Raw genomic sequence first — 18,416 nt, 5'->3', positions numbered from 1 at the left:
TCCTCTGCATGAAACGAGACTATACAATGGCTTATTGGCTGATTTTACCTTTTACAGTGAATTCTCATTAAGACGAACTCAGTTAAGCCGAATTCTTGCATATAACGAACAACAAGGGAACATATGTTTGGTTTTCCATAGACTCAATAAAAAAAATTCACTTAAGACGAACCGCCTCAGACGTGCTCTTCGGTTAAGATGAACATTCTGAGTGACCGCCACCGCTACCAATCCCAGAGGCTAGGGTGCCTCGATGCACACATGGCCCGTGGACAGAGGCAAAAACAAGAGGAGGAAACAAAAAGAGGCAGTGGGGTTTCACTTCGTGAACGTGGGTGACGTGCAAGTATATGAGTGCTATAGTGCATACGCAGCTTTCAGCCCTCAGTGTGCCTAGACTGTCCGCATCACAGATCGTATTCAAGACTGGGCTCATGTGGCCACACCATACGCAGCAGCCGCCGGAGTAGAACGCCCCCTTGTAAACAATCACTTACGAACTAAATTAGCAAACATGGTGTCAGCGCACACAGCAGGCATGAACGCATCATACTTGATGACCGCCGACACTTGCTGTCAAAATGCTGGCATGAGGAATCGTGGCAGCAGCAGCAAGCAAAGTGACTTTCGCGCTGTCTATGGCTTCAACGCAAACTTAGCAGTGAGAACACAGCACACGCAAAGCTGCAAGCCATTGGCCCACGTAGACTGTGCCCCCAAAGCAGGTTGCATTCAAGATAAAGCCCGTGCGTGCGATGGAAGACCCCCCCTCCGCCTTTGCGCACGCGAGATTAATCCGCCATCATCGGTTACCATTGCATGCTTTCACTTGCACATGCAGTGTATGGCGTGTGAGGACGATATTATCACAAAATGAACCCGGTACGCCTGTATCGCAAACGGAACCTGTAGCAGCTGCCAGAGGAAGTCGACCCAGTGCGCCTCCGCCTGCCTTCCTCCTCCGCAATGCTTTGCCTCGTTTCTCCTTTCCCACTTTGCTCAACGTCACCTAGACTTTCATCTAGGTTGCAGTGCTTTGCTGCGCGTTCAGTGCGCTCCTTCATACTTTTGCTAGCCCGTAGCCTGCACCGATGACCTGTGAGGCGGCAGATGCCTGCTTTAACTTCCTAGTGAACTTTTTCCAGCAGCACGAAGGTACAGAAGGATTTTTGTGAGATGTGAGATGGCATCGTTTGTGGCTGCTCGCCGATTTGCACAGAACTGCCAAACGTCCATACGGACTGGATGAAACCAAGCTGGAGGACCACTTGAAAACAGTTTTCTATTAAGCTCTGCTAAATAAGTTATTTGTATGTCATTTTTTCCCCGTTTTAAGTCTACTTATTTACCATTTTGAAGCAAGATAGTTGGATGCACCTGGTCATGTTGCCAATTATTCTTCTGACGATATGAACTTCTGACAAGACAAACAAATTTTCATGGTCCCTTCGAGTTTGTCGTAAAGGGAGTCTACTGTATATTTCTTGCTGTTATGACTGGGCGCACGCAGTGAGAGTGAATTTGGATCTAAACCATGTGGACTGGGTGCTGTCATGTTGTTATGCAATAATGCATGGTGAGCAGCAGTAGCCAGTGGTAAGGGCGGGTAACATATGCATGCCAGGCTCAGTAACATAGAAAGAATTCAACACATAACATACGTGGATGACGTCATGATTTGGACTACCGGAGGGTTGCTGGGCCACCAGCCGGACGCCCTTTTGAGGGCCGCGGATGTTGCCCGTGAATACGCATGAAACTGTGCAGCACATGTGCAAACCACGAGCCCTGCAACCAGCGATCAAGCTACACCTAAACGGAGCCGAAATCCAGTCGGTAAAGACTCTAAGGATACTGCACCTCTACCTTCAGGAAAACTGTCTACAGAACGGCATCTCACAAGTCTCGCGAATATAGATCGCGACACATCCCGACATCACGGACTCAAGGAGGCGGACGTGATGACGCTGGTGCAGGCCCTGGTGATCAGCTGTGTGGCCTATTCAGCACCATACATTCCCCCGAAGAGACGAGGACTATAACAGACTCGATGTACTCCTATGACAAGTGAACGAGCAAGCACTGGGAGTCCCACTCGGCACGTTTATGAGCAAACCCATGGTACTGGGCATGTGCAACACTGCCCGAGAAATAGTCGAAGCGCACCTTGTCAGTCGGCAACAGAGGCTGGCGCTCATCCCTGCATGCAGAGCCATCCTGACATGCCTGGGATAACCCGCACATAAACAGGGACACGAAACGACACTCGCACTGCCAACACACACCCACAAATACATATGCATGGCTCCTATACCACGCAACATGCACCTCGAAAATCACAGAGCCCGTTGTCAGGCATGAGCGCAGGTTCTTAAGCGACAATATGAGCGTGACGAATCAACATTGTACACGGACACCTCCCCTTACCCAGTAAGAAACGTCGTCGTGGTCAGTGTGGTTGACTCGAAGTGGAGAGGACAGCCATCATCCTGGTCATAGTCTCTGCACCGAAAGTTGAAGACATAACGATAGTCTCCCAAACGGCGTGTAGGAACTTTGCAAGGGTACGCGTATCCGTGCATGCACATCAACTACTCTCTCATGTGAGAACTCCCATTCAGGGTAGACGTGATCTGGATTCCGGAACACAAGTCCCTCAGCAGTAACAAGAGCACACATGGCGCAGCCGACTCAACCATGATCCGCTCCCACTATGATACAATGCAATACTGCAACACTACAGACTTGGCAGACGCATGTACCCTCCTCTGCATGACATGCTCGGGAGAGAGGACGCCGTGGCCGATGCCATCTCCAGGTGAACATGTACCAGCACCTCAGTAAACTACACCTCGTGTACCCCACGCTTTACTCTCGTCACTGCCTTCACTGTGGGAAGCACATATTGTTACGGCACATGACATGGGCACCTTCCAACACACCTAACATTCCCCCATCCCTGACCCCTCCGTCCTAAAGTGAGAAGCCGTGCTGTCCATCTTGGACCCGTGTGACAAGCAAGAGCTGGTGCAGCAGGTCAGCGAGACGGCCAAGGCTGCAGGAACCCTAGACTGAGGGCCCCTCCCTGGCATGGCAACCCCGACACGGAAGCCCCGGCTCCCTGTGTTGACTTTTTCGTTTTTAATAAGGTTATCTCTTTCTCTGTCTCTCTCTCTCTCTCTTTAGTTAGAACTCTGTTTTATTCAAATAATTTTACGGGCCCCTTACAATTTGAATTAACGAAGTTTCACTGTATAAAAATGCATTTTCAGCCTCTTCACTTGGTAATTGTGTGTCCCCTACTGTTTCTTCCTCTTCATCACCACAGGAAATGGTTTGAAAAATGCATTCCTCTCAGACTATTGCTTCATTTGCTACTGGGCTTTTACACTGGTAGTTTCTGTCTTTCGTTGACACTGTTGTATAGAGATGTATGGTTGCTGTCTTTAGCAGCTATTGATTAAACTGTGGGACACATTTACGTACCTGTGTGTGCAGTCGCATCAGTCTCATGAGTCTTTCTTTTTTGTTTTTTTTTCTCTCTTCCCAGGACGCGCTGATCTTGCAGAGGATAGCCCTGCAGACGAAGATGGAGCTGAGCAGTGAGGAGCTGGAAGACGGTGGAGTGCCTGATGTCCGGGGCCTCGTCCAAGAGCTGCTGACCAACTTGTTCATCTCTGTCTACAATCACCAGGTTAGTTTAACTTTGGTTGGTTGGTTGGATTAATCACCTGGAACTTTGAGTTAGTTAATTCTGGCAGAGAACAGTTGTAAAGATTTCTGCCAAATAGCTGCCATAAAGTAAGTTTACAATCTACATTTCTGCTTGCTAAGATAACTAAGTTTCCTCAGCCTAGTTGTCTTTTCTTGTTCCTTTTCTATGTTGTCCAAATAGTCACGTAATCTAGCTGCGCATTGTTAATGAACAGGCAACAATATTGTTGTGCTGAAAGGCCCTAGTTAAATACAGGGGCTGTGTTATCAGTGATAGTATTTGGGGTTATTTCACCTCTGCGTGACATTGCATATGGCACGACATCTCAGTGGAGCAAGGCCAGTATCCTGTCCTCTGGCATAGCCAGTCAGCGTTCACTGGAAACAGTGTCCATAAAAGTGACAGATCCAGACTAGTCCTTGCTTTATGGCCTACATTTGCTGCATGTTGTGGTCCCTCTTGCAAATATCAGTCGTGTCCATCTCATGTTCTCCTGTACCTTTTACTTTTTAGTAAGGGTGTGCGAATATCAAAATTTTTGAATCTGAATCAAATACGAATACTTAAAGGGACACTAAAGGCAAATGCTAAGTCGACGTGAACTGTTTAAATACCATTCCAGAAACCTTGAAACGCTTGTTTCATGCGAAGAAAATACTTAGTTTACGAGAAAATTGCATCTTAAGGGTCTAACGACCTTTATCGCAATTCAAATCTCCCGCCACCCAACTGGGGGAGTGGTGACGTTGCATACGCCATCATCCCCCTTTGCTGCCGTCGGTGAGTAAAGCGGCGCCCGACAGACGCCGGCACCGAGCCAAGACAGACTGGCGGATTCGCTGCTGCAGCGGCTCTTTGGTCAAGTGGCGTAGACCGTTCGGGCATCCACGACATCACATGGAAGTCGATTTCTCTGATACTTGCAGTTTGTGTGAGTTTTGCGAGCCAGCAAAACCAGCGCAGCACTACGTGATAACTATTGAAACGCGAAAGCATAGGCGGTGCGGAGTCGAGCGAAAACGAAACCTTTCGACCGCCCGCATCGTTGTCAGGGTTATTTCAATGAGTTCTTTTTTCTAAAAGTGAAATAGAACTGGACAAGTAGCATTTTATTTCGTCTTGTAATACAATACAAGGAATGTTTTGTGCAATGAGTGGTTGAGTGCTAGTGACAGAATTTAACTGAGGAGGGCTTTCATCATCGGGCAAGTACTTGAATGCCCTGGGGGAGTCTCTAATCATGTCCTGCATTTACCTCAATTTCTCGATTACGTATTAAGGCTCTGTTCGCGATAATATTGACGCCTTAGAGATTTTTGAGGACTAATCTGTCACTTTAGCTGGACTTAATATTTGCCTTTAGTGTCCCTTTAACATTTAATATCGAATCAAATATCGAATAATGATATGCCCATGCTTTTATTAGCAAGTTGGTTTATTTTAACATGTTGGAATATTGCAATTACATTGCAATATTCAATGGCAATAGCAATTACATTACAATGGCAATTACATTGCCATTAGTAAAAAGGTAACCTAGTGAGCCGTTATACTAAAAGATTGTATATTTGGCTCATGTTAGTTTGGAAAACCGAGTAATATCCGCTAGTTGTCCATTCTTGCCAACCTGTGCCTTACTATACTGCATCAATTTCCCATAAGCTCGGAAACATTTGACCCTGTACCAGCCGTCACTCATCACATTTGCTGTCAAGCAATAAGCTCAGGACTTGAGGTTAGTGTTGAGACATTTGTACTCACTTGTGTCTTTTTCATTTGTTTGTATCGTGGATTGAGATACTCCAGATGCTGTGCTGTAAGAATGGAATGGCGCTTCCTTCCGCCGACGGCTTCCTCGTACCCCGAGAGTCCCCTCAAATTTATGACTTTGGTTGGGCTTGCCGTGGGGGGACGTCTCGGTGGGGGAGGCGGTGCTGTGGGAAGCTGAGAGAACGGACAGAGGCAGAACGACTCGGAGGAGCTGGTGCGCAAGCACCTTATACGGCTGCTCTGACGAGATCTTAAGATGTTAAAGGAAGTGCTCTTATTTGTACAACTGTAACTTGAAGAATAAACGACAGTATATGCATCAAACAGCAGCGCCTTCTTGAACGATCATCAACGACAACAACGATGAAGTATTACGACAAAAAAATATTGGTGCCAAAACCCGGGAACAGATTAAACAAGGCCATAGAGAACCATCGAATGGACCTGTCAATGTTTCACTGAACAATGAGGATGGATATACAGAAGAAAAAATGTAAAGTCATCCGAGCTCATGTCACACGTTTCGCAAAAGAAGCAGACAAACTTCTGGGCACCCTTTCAGCTGTCAACCTGGAAGAGGTGAGTGCTCTTCTAAAACATCTTGAGCTTGCCGAGCAGCAACTGAAGGATGTAGATGCAGCGATTGAGCCTCATCTCAGAGAGCAGGATGCAGAAAGTGAATTTGAAAAGATTTTAGAATACAGTGACAAGATCACAACTTATATGGGCAAACTAAAATATAGGATGAAGCGATGCTCCCAACAGACGGAAGCGAAAAGTGCCAGCCAAAACAAACCAACGATCCAGGAGGATCCAGCCACGCGAATTCAAAGAATGAAACTCCTGAAGTTGGAGCTACCCAAGTTTGATGGAAGAAGAAAGAACTGGCAACCTTCCTGGGAGCAGTTTGCGGTTACTATTCATAAGAATCCGGAGCTCAGTAACATAGACCAATTCAACTATTTAAAATAGCTGCTCACTGGAGAAGCTGCCGCAGTGATTGCTGGACTACAGGCGACTTCAGAGTGCTACGCCGATGCCATCAACCTCCTGCAGAAATGCTTCGGGGACCCTTCCACTTTGATACAGGGCCACAGGCAACACCTGATCGACATAAAGCCAGTCACTTCTGCAACGACTGCATGTGACCTGCGGTGTATGTTTGATAGCATTCAAGTGCACGAGAGGTCTGCAAGCTCGGAGAGGAATCCTACGAAGCGGTGCTGTACCCTATGCTACTCTGCGCACTCCCACAGGAGTTGGTGTTGAACTACCATTGATCATAGGCAGAGAAAAAACAGGAACAGCGCGAGACCTCTGCGAAGGATAATGACACCTCATCAATGACTTCATCTTCGTCAGAATCATCCTGCCAAGTGCCACTTCATCATTTACTCTGGTTCTTCGAGCTGGAACTGGAGAGCCGAGAATGAACCCTGGAGCACTAACGACACGACACCAGTGGTTAGCCACCTCCCAAATATAACACAAATGCCAAAACAAGGAAATGCCTGTACCTTGTCCGCAGCAGCATTGCATGGCACCGCATCAGGCATGAAGTGCAAACTCTGCGACTCAAAGGCCCCCACAAGCCAAGAGTGCAACGCCAAAATTAGATTTAAAAGAGAAGAAAGCCATTCCTACATCAAAGGGAAGTTGCTTTCGCTGTACAAGCGTGGACATCTTTCAAAGACTTGCAGAGTTCAGTTTATCTGCAAGAGATGTCAATGGAGACATGCAACAAGATGTGCAGTCCTGCTTTCAACGGTGCCGCACGGGCGGAAGTAACTATCGAAAAGAGCACCGATTTTGAAGTCGTTCTGGGAGCTTGAAAGTATTGGAGTGTCCCACTCCATTGGAAACCACCTCAGGTGAGCATGCAGTCAAGGAATTTTCCGACAGCATCAAAAGTGTGAATGAGTAATATGAGGTCAGACTGCCATGTAAAAAGAAGCCAAACTTGCAGACAACCACAGTGTTGCGGAGAAGCAGTTCCACCAACTGACCAAGTAGCTATTGAGAGCACCGAGCCTACTGCATGAGTACGACAATGAAATGAGGCTATTATTGGCTGAAGACGTAGCCGAAAATGCATTGGACAGTACTTGTAATGACGGCCAGTGCATTTATAACATGCCTCATCAGCCAGTACTCTGTGAGAGCAGTACAACGACCAAGCTGCATATAGTTTTTGACATGTCATCACATGGTGCAGGTGCCAAGTCCTTTAATGAAAATCTGGACAGCGGACCTAACCTAAATCCTGACGCCGTCCGTGTGCCGTCCGTGTGCCGTCCGTGTCCGTGTGACATTTTCGATGTCACAAAAGTGGCACTCGTTGGCTATGTGGAAAAGGCATTTCTTCAGCTTGACGTTCAGCACGAGGACCAAGATGCACTGAGGTTTCTGTGGTTCGCAGAAAAACCTAAAAATGGCAGGCCTCTTCCTGAGCTGGCAGTCTTCAGGAGGCAAGAGTCCCATTCGGAACCACATTGAACCCTTCTAGCAGCGATGCTTCAACGTCATTTTGCAGCGTTGAAGCAAAGCTATCCAGAAACAGCGGCAATTTCGCAGCAGTGTATCTACGTAGACAACTTACTTTGCGGCACCGCTAACGACGAAGAGGCAGCAAAAATCCACAAAGAGCTCAATCGCATCTTCGAAGCAGTGTCAACGCAGCTCCAAAAATGGGGGTGCAATAGTGATAAGATAAAGGAGCTGTTTGCTCATGGAAACCCCGATGGGGGTTCGTTGGGCCAAGCGCCAAACCTGCTGAAGGTGCTAGGCCTAAAATGGGACCCAAGAGTGGATTCTTTAACCATTTTTTCTGACACTCTAATCGTCTTCGCTAAGGCGAACACGAAATGTTTTGTTCTACAGATGACTGCGCATCTCTATGACCCTCTGAGACTCGCTTTCCCTTATATGGTCATAGCCAAGGCTCTTTTCCAAGTAATATGGAAAGAGAATCTGTCATCGGACCAGTCACTGCCAGACCACCTCCAAAATGACTGGACCAAATGGCTTGGAGAGCTCACTTGCCTTCGTGAAATCAAGGTCCCTAGTACGTACGACGCTGGCGCTGAAGGGAAATCGGTGTCGAATGCTACATATTTTTGCTGAAGCCAGCCCCAAAGCTTACGATGTTGCGGTTTATCTCTGCACAGAGACCGTAACTGGCGCACACCGCTCACTGCTGGTCCTGGCTAAATGTCTTGTAGTGCCGCTGAAAAATCAGACTTGCTAGACTGTGGAGCTGATTGCAGCGTTGCTAGCATCCTGACTCTACCAATTTATGCAGTCGAATCTCGATTTGGAAATAGATCAACTTCGAGTTCCCCCGGACCACTTCGAATCGCGCCACTTCTAAGTAAGGGATGCAGAAACACGGATGACACATTCCTGAGGCAAGACACGTGCAAACAAGTTGGCGGCCCCCACTTCGTGTGCTCCGCGGTCGCTATTCACTGCTTGACTCTTCCAGAAAAGCGAGGGGATAGCCCGGCACTGTTGGAAGTGGGTCCCGGACCAAGACGGCGCTATTGTACCGGGTCGGCCTGACGGCGGTAATGCGCCGTGACAACCGGACGGCTGTGATGTACCGGGAAGGCCCAAGCGTCCCCCTTCTTCGCCTTTGAAGAAGGCATTTGCCACCACAGCGGGGCCGTACCACCGGGAGCAGGTGAGCCCTCGGACAATGGAGCCCAATCGTCCCCCTTCTCCGCCTTTGAAGAAGCGCATTGCAAGTCAGCAAGGCAAGACCGCAGAGAGCCACCAGGTGTGACATCACTGCACGGGGGCCTACCATTGGCCGAAGGTGGCGTCATCGGAGCGGGCTCTCCCATTGGCCGAACATGACACGACTTCCAGTCCTCGAAGGGTTTAAAAGAAGCATTCTAGAGGATCCCGGAGCATTCCCTGATTGACCTCTCTCGAACTTCTTGCCGCGGGCCGCAGCGTCCGAGTTGCTGACGGCCCGTAATGACTGTACAACTGTTACTTGTCTCTGACCTCTCTGTATATAATGTAAAATAAAACCTCCCAAGTGGTTTTCATCGCAAAGTCCGTCCCTCAACCCCTACACTGTGCACCGATTCTATGATTGCACTAAGCTAGAACTGAGGTGATGCATCAAGATGGAAGGAATATGTCCAAAACCACGTCACAGAAATTCAGGAAAACACCGACATGGCATGGCAACACTGCTCTGGGAAAATGAACCCAGCAGACCTCATGACTCGGGGTAACAGCAAGCTATCTGAAGTCAAGCCAGTTGTGGTGGAACGGGCCAGTGTGGATGATGCAGGCTGTAGAGAAATGGCCTATCGAGCAGCAACATGGGGACTTCACACCAGAATAACTGGAACAGAAAAGGGAGATAGAGGTACTGCATACTACTGTGGATGACGGAGGCGAACTGTTCGACCTTGTCAGATTTAGTTCAGCTTCCAGGGTGGATCGGGTTACTGCATAGGTTCCCTGATTCATAAACAACCTCCCCGGAGATGTTAACAGGTCTGGTCCGTTAACTGCAGCAGAGGTCAGCGATGCCCATGTCCTTTGGCTAAGGAAAGTGCAAAGCTCATCCTTCTCTGTGGAGCTCCAATGCACTGCAAGTGGAAACAAGTTACCAGGAAACTTCACACTTAAGGATTTCCCGCTTTGGACTTATGACAACGGCCTCCTTTGCATACGAAGACGTTTCTGTTCATCGAATATGACACACGACGAACGACACCCTGTTGTGCTGTCCAAGCGACATCGATACACCGTGCTACTTGTGCAGCAGACCCACCAACGACTTCTCCACGGCGACGCCAGAGACACACCCGTGGAATTGCGCGAAAAGTACTGGGTTGTGCGTGGACGCCAGTTGGTGAAAAGTGTTGTGTGGTCATGAGTGGTGTGTAAGCATTACAGTGCCAAGAGTATTGACACTGTGACAGCACTGCTCCCACCTGAGCAGACCACCAAGGCAGACCGTTTTGAGGTGGTGGGTATTAACATTGATGGGGCCCTTTTTGTTAAGGGGGAAAACGTGCAAGTGAAATCGTACATTGTACTTTTTATGTGCACGGTGACTAGGGCCAGTGCATCTCGAACTCGTAAACGACATGACTACTTGGAGCTTCTTGCAGGCTTTCCATCGCGTTGTGTCGCGTAGGGGGCTGTGCAAAATCACTTACTCAGACAATGCACTCACGTTTAAGCATGCTTCAAGGGAGCTCGCACTTTGAAAAGTCCTGCGGCACCCAGAGACACTGAGTTATTTTGCCAATGCCAGCGTAGAATGGAAATTTATCGTAGAGCATGCACCATGGCGGGGAGGTTTCTCAGAATGGCTAGCCTGCAGCATAAAAACTGCTTTGAAAAAGGTGATCGGCTGCCAGTGTCTTGACTTTGTTGAGCTGTCGACAGTACTAGCCGAGGTAGAAGCAGTCATAAATTTCAGACTCCTGAATCACGCACCAGATGACCCAAATGATGGCAACCCGCTAGCACCAGCCGGTTTCCTTACTGGCAGATGTCTCAAAGCCCTGCCAGGAACTGAGATTTGGGTGCTGGGTTCGAACGCATCTTCCCCTCTAATGTTTTAAAAAAAGTGAAAGCAGATGCTTCACGCGTGCTTTGGCGAGCCTGGCAACATGAGTATCTACGACAGCTGCGCTCTGCCTATGCCTCTAAGCAAACTAGAATGGAGGGGCCCAAAATCGGAGGCATAACCTTGGTAAAGGAAAATATTCCGCGCCTTTTATAGAAATGCAGGATCATTTGCTCTCTTTTCCCCTGGCCAGACAGAAATGTCCGCTCATGTGTTGTCAGGATGCTACAAGGCAAGCGTGTGAGGAGCTCAGTTCAGCACTTATGCCCGCTGGAGATTTGTGAACCGTAGAATGAGTGAGCTCATATTGCGGGGCAGTGTTGATACATTTGTACTCACTGGTGTTTTTTTCTTTTGTTTGTATCATGAATTGAGATACTCCAGATGCTGTGCTGTAACAATAGAACGGCGCTTCCCTCCGCCGACGGCTTCCCCATACCTTGAAACTCTCCTCAAATTTACGACTTTGGTTGGGCTTGCAATGGGGGGACGTCTCGTCGGGGGGGAGGGGCGGGGCTGAGGGAAGCTGCAGAGCAGACGGAGGCAGAACAACTCAACAACAACAAAGGAAATGCTATTATTTGTATAACTGTAACTTGAGGAATAAATGACAGTATATGCATAAAACGGCAGTGCCTTCCTGAATGATCATCAACAACAACTATTAAGTATTACAGCAGGTGGAACCTGCACAAGAGTGCATCCTTGCTGTTTGCAAACGTTAAAAATTGAAGTGAGACTCTCGCTCAGCTGTTTGTCGGGCACTAGTTTGCCCAATGTAAACTAATTAAAGGGACACTAAAGTGAAAAATGATTTCTTCTGCATGAGTAAATTACCGTTCTACAACACCAAAAACATCACTCTTGCAACGATAAGACGTTTGGTAAGCCAGAAAAAGCACAAGAACGAAATACGGGTGGCGACGCCTACTGAAGTTCCCGCACCTGGGGGCTGTGACGTCTTGGATTTTGATGGCATCTTCTAGGGTCTACTAATTATATATAGCGGTACAGATTGACTACATTGTGTTCTAAAGGAACCAAATATTAAACATGGCAAGTTTCGGGAACCTTTATTCAACCAACGCGGCCCAAATGCGAAAACATACTTTGGAATCCCTGACGTCACGCTGACGTACCGGCGCTGGGGTTTCGGCACGAAATTCAGATACCGATACTTGGACCTTCATTTTCTCATCTAATAATCAAACTATTATTTTTTTAAATGACTGCCTGCACGGTTCTCAAGCAATGCTTCATTAGTCTAAACTGATTTATTGTTTCGCTTTAGTGTCCCTTTAAAGTACCTTCACTCAACTGTGTGTTACAATTCTGGTGAAGGGGCAGGGTATGATTTCAAGCCCTTCTCGTGTCAGAGAAAGATGCCCGTACCGGACCCACGGCGAAAGCTTGTTCTACAGGCAAAATTTTGCCAGCAGCATGAAATCATTGCAAGATTCGGTACAATATCGGACACATTTTCTTAGATTAGACAAAAATACATGCTAAGAACCATGTTTGCTCCCGCACAGCCAGCAATATTCGATTTGTTTGAAATATTCGTATCCAATCAAATATGTGAAAATTTTAAAATGCCTGCTTTTCAAATCAAATACAAATATTAAACGTATAATATTGGATAATATTCGAAATTTTTAAATGTTTGCATACCCCTACTTTTTAGTTGTAGTTGTTCTTGACATCCAGCCCTATAATCTCCCATATCTCACTTTCCATTCTGATCTCAGGACGAAGAAGGGCGCTGCTACAGTGATTCCTTGGTCGAACTGTCGGAGTCTGCTGCTGAATCAGGGCAGCAGGTCGGCATTGACGGCTCAGAGGATAGGTACAGTATATGCTATACACTGGGGTAATTGTGCCACTGTTGCACTTGCTTATCACACTTGAAACTTTTGAAGCTTTAAACATGTCGATTTGCTTTACAGGAGGATCCTGACACTGGATCTCATAAAGCGAAAATTAGACAGGGTATGTTCCCCACTTTCTTGATTGTCAGGTTGATCAGAAAACACATGTAGTGAAGCATGCATTGTTCTTGAATGTTCACTTGCTTGCAAAGACAGTGTCTTTCATCCTTGTTCTTTTTTTTTCTTAGAGCCTATTCAAGTAGACATGCAAATTTCTGGTAACCTTTCAAGAAGTTGCATAATATTGACACAAGGTGCCTTCAAATCACATGCGCCAGCAGACTCCTGCACCCGTCCAATTCTTTATGACTATCTGCGAATGATAGCGGCAGTGAAGCGGGAAACACGGGCTCACAAGGCACTTGCGATCAGAGCAACGTGTCATCATCAGGGGCACGAGGGAAGTAAAAGAGGTGTGGAACTCTTCCGAAAAGACTAAATGTTGAAGTGAGACTCTCGCTTAGCTGTTTGTCGGGCACAAGTTCGCCCAAAGTAAACTAATTAAAGTACCTTCACTCAACTGTGTGTTACAATTCTGGTGGAGGTGCGGGGTATGATTTCAAGCCCTTCTCGAGTCAGAGAAAGAAGCCCGGACCGGACCCACGGCAACTCACACCCATCGAATTGACTCATGTTCACCAATGCAGCAGTCGTCACCCTACGTGGTGTGCTCCCTGAGTTATTCCCTTTGCCGGATCCTATCGGAGTGTCAACAGCTGCTAACGGAAACGCTACTGAGATGACAACTCAAGTGACGCCAACTCACATCGTAGGGGACTCCCTGATGACGCCAGAGCCTTTCTACGGTGACACATCTGAAGACGCAGAGGACTGGCTGGAACGCATTGAGTGTGTCGCGGAGTTCTACAAATGGAATGGAGAGCACAAACTATGAAACATTTACTTCATGTTAGAGGACAGTGCACGAACGTGGTTTCAAAACAACAAAGCAACATTTGTGTCGTGGGATGCTTTCCGACAAGAGTTGCTTGCAACTTACCTGAGTACAGACCACAGGGAGAGGGCCGAAGCTGCCCTCCAAGCAAGAAACCGGCAGGACAATGAAAGTGCCGCCATGTATGTAGAAGACATGTCCTGTCCATTCCACCGTGCTGATCCTAACATGAGGGAGGACAAAAAGCATCGCCATCTAATGTAGGGCGTAAAACAGGAACTGTTCACAGGGTTGGTTTGGAGCCTGCCACGCACCATTGCTGAGTTTCATTCTGAGGCAACAACAATGGAAAGCACGTTGCAACAACAATCAAGGATGTACAACTCAGAAATGAACATCACCTCTGTAGACGCAGTTCCAGCGGTTCGGAAGCAGCATGGAGGTCATATGGAAGCTCGTGCGATCTGTAGAGCGAGATGAGTTTCAGAGGCTAAGGCTTGACCAGAACGCTCCACCGCTCTCTTCGCTGGTAGACGTGGTTCACGAAGATGTCAAACAGGCGGTCCGGGAACCACAGCTTAGTGCACAGCCCCAAGTGCCACTACTGCGCCAGCCGAGCGTCTCGTATGCTGATGTGCTACGGCAAACTCCCGAGCGTGCTGACGCCACAGCCACTGCCTCTATGAACAGCCTGATGCCTCGAAATACACTGCCACCACCCGAGAGAAGATTTAGGAAGGCTGACGTATGGCGCACTCCTGACCAAATACCACTTTGCTACCACTGTGGTGAAGCTGGCCACCTCTACAGAATGTGCCACTATCGCCAGGCAGGACTTCGTGGTTTTCCAGTGAACGCACCTTGCTCTCGAAATGGTGAGTGCCTATTTGAAATCGAAGAGTACCTGCCTACTTGTCAAAGCTTCCCATACGCCTGTCAGCAACACCAACCTCGATCAACAGTGCCGTCGAGGTATCGGTCACCGAGCCCCCATCCATCATCAAGCTCCTCAAGATGCCGTTCACAGAGCCCGCGTCGGGAAAACTAGAGTCAGTGACCTCGGGAGGTAAGGCCGCTGCTGACGCGAAAACAGAATCTCCATCGATGACTCGAAATGATGATGAGGGACTCGGAAACTAGTACTGTAAGAGCAACGTTGCTTCTGATTTACGTGTGTTTGTTGACGGTTACAAAGTGAATGCATTAGTGGATACAGGTGCAGATTACTCGATAATAAGTAGTGAGCTTGCCAGGAAACTGAAGAAAGTGCTGACCCCTTGGAATGGGCCAGAAGTTCACACCGCAGGAGGTGGCTGGCATGCGTGAATTGAAAGCATCTTGTGTCAGTATTCTCAAATAGAATACTTTGGGCATGCTCTCTTAACGTCGAAAAGTGAGCAGCCAGTCAGTCTAATTTTAAAGTGCTAATCTGTTTAAAAAAGCTCTCCAGGAATACATGAATTTGGTGTTTGCATTTTATGTGTCTTTTTCATTGCATGATTAAAAAACACGATAAAAGTTTATTATCCAGGAAAACATATAATTGTATCATCTCAATTGGTTATTTTCAGTGTTCTCTACTATGAGATTATAAACAGGAATAGTATGAATGGGGAATGTATCAACGAGGTCCTAACTATGTTTCACTTACCCGTGAGCCTTTGTTTCTTTTGCACGCTTCTTGCACTTCTCAGGGTTGCTACTTGCGCCTGGACCGTTTTCAAGAGGATGTTTTTGATGTATTTGACCGAGCTCGACGCACGAGCCGCACCGACTCCCAGGCATTTGAGGATTCTGTTGAACTGCAGGTACTAGCTTTCACTTCCTTGAGGTTCTAATTACCTTTGATTGTGCCACACTGTCCTTGATTCGTTTGCGCAATATTCAGTAGATCTGCATTATGTGGTTATGTACCAGCATGCTCAGTAACTAGAAAATTATGTCTACAAAACTGCATGTTTTGTAGTTTTCATAAGAAGCTTCAAAACCATTTCGTAGGTGACAGCTTTTATGTTTGAAGAATCAGTGTCAAAAAGCAATATCGTTAGTAATCACTGGTGCCATCTACAGTGATAGTTGTATAGTGGACCCTGTGCCATAATCCATAACTTAACCTTTTTTCCAGGATTGCTATAGTATGCATGTCACTCTTAAGCTTAGGAAAAAGGGGAGCTGTGTCAACGCCAGTGTGGCTTGCTTACCTTGCTCAAGCTTCAAAATTTGTATTAGGTAGTTTATTCCAAATATGTAACTTGAAAGTTCTGAATGCTGAAATTTAATCTGAAGCAAATACTGAATAGCATAAGATTCTATCAGATGCACAAAAATATTGAATATTTGTCCAAGACTAATTATGTGAAATATTCAGAATATACGATTGGGAGTGCTGATTTTCCATACTTTAAATAAGCTAGCGTATAATATTCTTGTACATCGTCGTCCTTTTGATCATACGCTAGTCTACTGAAAGCACTGTCTCTCACTCAACTCCTAGAGCTCTGGAGCAATCAAAGCTCAGCAGGGGCTTCAAAATTGAAGCACAGCCCTATAACAGATATCACAGCATGCTGCATAGTAGCTTTGAAACTTTTGGCAACTGTACTTGCCGAGAATCTCATCATTGCTTCCTAACCTAATGATTGGCCCTGGTAGTGCAAGGAAGGTTCCTTTTGCAATTCTTGCTTTGAAGTGAAATACATTCTCTGTGTATTGTGTCCCTTTGCTGTTTTGTTTTGTTCTTTTCCCGACTACATTTTTTGCTGTCTTACAATGCACACTTGCTTTTTTGTCAACTAATTGTGTGAAATAATCTGGCAAAGCTGTGCATATGCATTTCTTCTTTCTTTCTATTTCTTTCTCTCAGTCCTATTTCATTCGCCTTCGGGACGAGTTGTGTGGCCAGGGAGACATCTTGCAGAGTCCAGCTCTCAACTACAACCAGCAAGAACTGATGGAGAGTGTAGACTTGCTGCGTGCTCAGAAGTTGCCCCAGGAACAGCAGGAGGCAGCAGCAGAGGCCGACGCAGAAAGGAAGAGTCAGGAGGGACGCAAGGTGGTAGCACATTGCCTGCGGTGATCGCTGATGTGATCACTGTATTGATCACTGTACTGACCACTTTCGAGTTTCATCTACAGTTCCTATCCTGAGCACTCTGTTTTTTCACCTAGTCCTGCTAGGCGATATGGCGATACAACGTCTGTCTCTAAACTTGCAATACCAGCAGAACCTTATTTGCATTGTGCTTGTTTTAAACATAGGAGGAAGAGAAGAGCAATGAGATGTCCTCATCAGACAGCACGGAACACAAAGGGATAGTCATTCATGTTGGTGACTTTGTCTACATTGAGCCAAGGTATGTATATGCTAACTTCACTTCATCTTCTAACATGGAAGAGACTCTTGATTTGTTCCAGGGAGTCAGATGTTTCAATAGTTGGATGTGCATGCTCTTAAGGAGCTAATTAGTGTAGGTGTTAGCTAACACAACATACTTATTGAAGTGAAATGTGCATGCTAGTGTGTTTCTTCAGTGTTTATAACCACTGTGATGTCTTCTTCCCAGTGAAAAGGGAATGCAGCCTCACATCACAAATGTTGACCGTCTCTGGAGGGATAAAAGTGGAGAACAGTGGCTCTATGGCTGCTGGTTTTATCGACCAAATGAAACATTCCATTTGGCCTCGAGAAAATTTTTACAAAAGGTTTGTGGACTTGTTGATCTTGATCATGATCCATCATATGATGTGTGAGATGATGAAAGTGTGTGTATGTGTGCACATTTAAGAGTAAAAATGTTTGCTCTACCATTGTTTTCTATGCAGCTTTGTTCAGTAAATGGTTGTACCTGCAGCAGTATCAAAACTGGCCTGCAGGCTGGTAACAGTGATCCGAAAAAATTCAACGACGATTACAATACTCCCTAATGCGAAATTTGAGCCCAACTGTATACATGTTTTCATTTCGCATTATGTTGGCTGGTGTGGTCTACCTGTCTCGTGCGGCATGTTACAAACAGAGCGAAGCATAATGCAACTGCCTCGCTAATCTGGAGATCAAGAGAGGCAGCACACGGGTGTTGTGTGGGCGCAATTCACAGCAGCCTCAGAAGACAGACCTCCCAGATGACATGCACTACTCTGGCGCCATCTTGTACCCATCGTCGCTGCACTAAGATTTTCTTATTACGTTTGTGCCATACCCTCCTCCTCCTCACATATTTCATCCTCCACTGCACTCTGCGTTCGCTCTTTCATCCTTCTCTGTGCTTATTTGCTTGGTTACGCCGACGCTCACCACAAGAACGGGCGCCTAAGAGCTGCGTTCTAAGATGGCCATTTTCTTAGTGCAGCCTATGTTATGGCTAGGTTATGCTAGGAGATATGAAATTGGGCATCGTGATGGTTGCAAGAAAGACAGGGAAGTGGTTTGGACACAGCCATGTACAGGGGCATGCATCTTTCACTTAAAATCATAGAAAAAATATTTTGTGCTTACCACTGTTGGGC

At 46.8% G+C, this 18,416-nt stretch overlaps 1 protein-coding gene across 5 annotated transcripts in view; it reads left to right on the top strand.

Annotated features, from left to right (window-relative positions):
• LOC126541599 (protein polybromo-1-like) overlaps positions 1-18,416 on the top strand; it is a 75,167-nt gene that overhangs the window by 12,311 nt on the left and 44,440 nt on the right. For all 5 annotated transcript variants that reach the window (XM_055076780.1, XM_050188431.2, XM_050188428.2 and 2 more), the window contains exons 7-13: positions 3,551-3,694; positions 12,836-12,933; positions 13,034-13,076; positions 15,605-15,718; positions 16,774-16,962; positions 17,169-17,263; positions 17,474-17,612. In XM_055076780.1, the coding sequence (XP_054932755.1) occupies positions 3,551-3,694; positions 12,836-12,933; positions 13,034-13,076; positions 15,605-15,718; positions 16,774-16,962; positions 17,169-17,263; positions 17,474-17,612 (822 nt within the window). The remainder of the gene's footprint in view (positions 1-3,550; positions 3,695-12,835; positions 12,934-13,033; positions 13,077-15,604; positions 15,719-16,773; positions 16,963-17,168; positions 17,264-17,473; positions 17,613-18,416) is intronic.

This window comes from Dermacentor andersoni, chromosome 2, assembly GCF_023375885.2.
Source record: "Dermacentor andersoni chromosome 2, qqDerAnde1_hic_scaffold, whole genome shotgun sequence".
Classification (NCBI taxonomy): domain Eukaryota; kingdom Metazoa; phylum Arthropoda; class Arachnida; order Ixodida; family Ixodidae; genus Dermacentor; species Dermacentor andersoni.
Note: the sequence above shows the minus strand (reverse complement) of the source record. Positions and strands in the feature narration are given on the sequence as shown.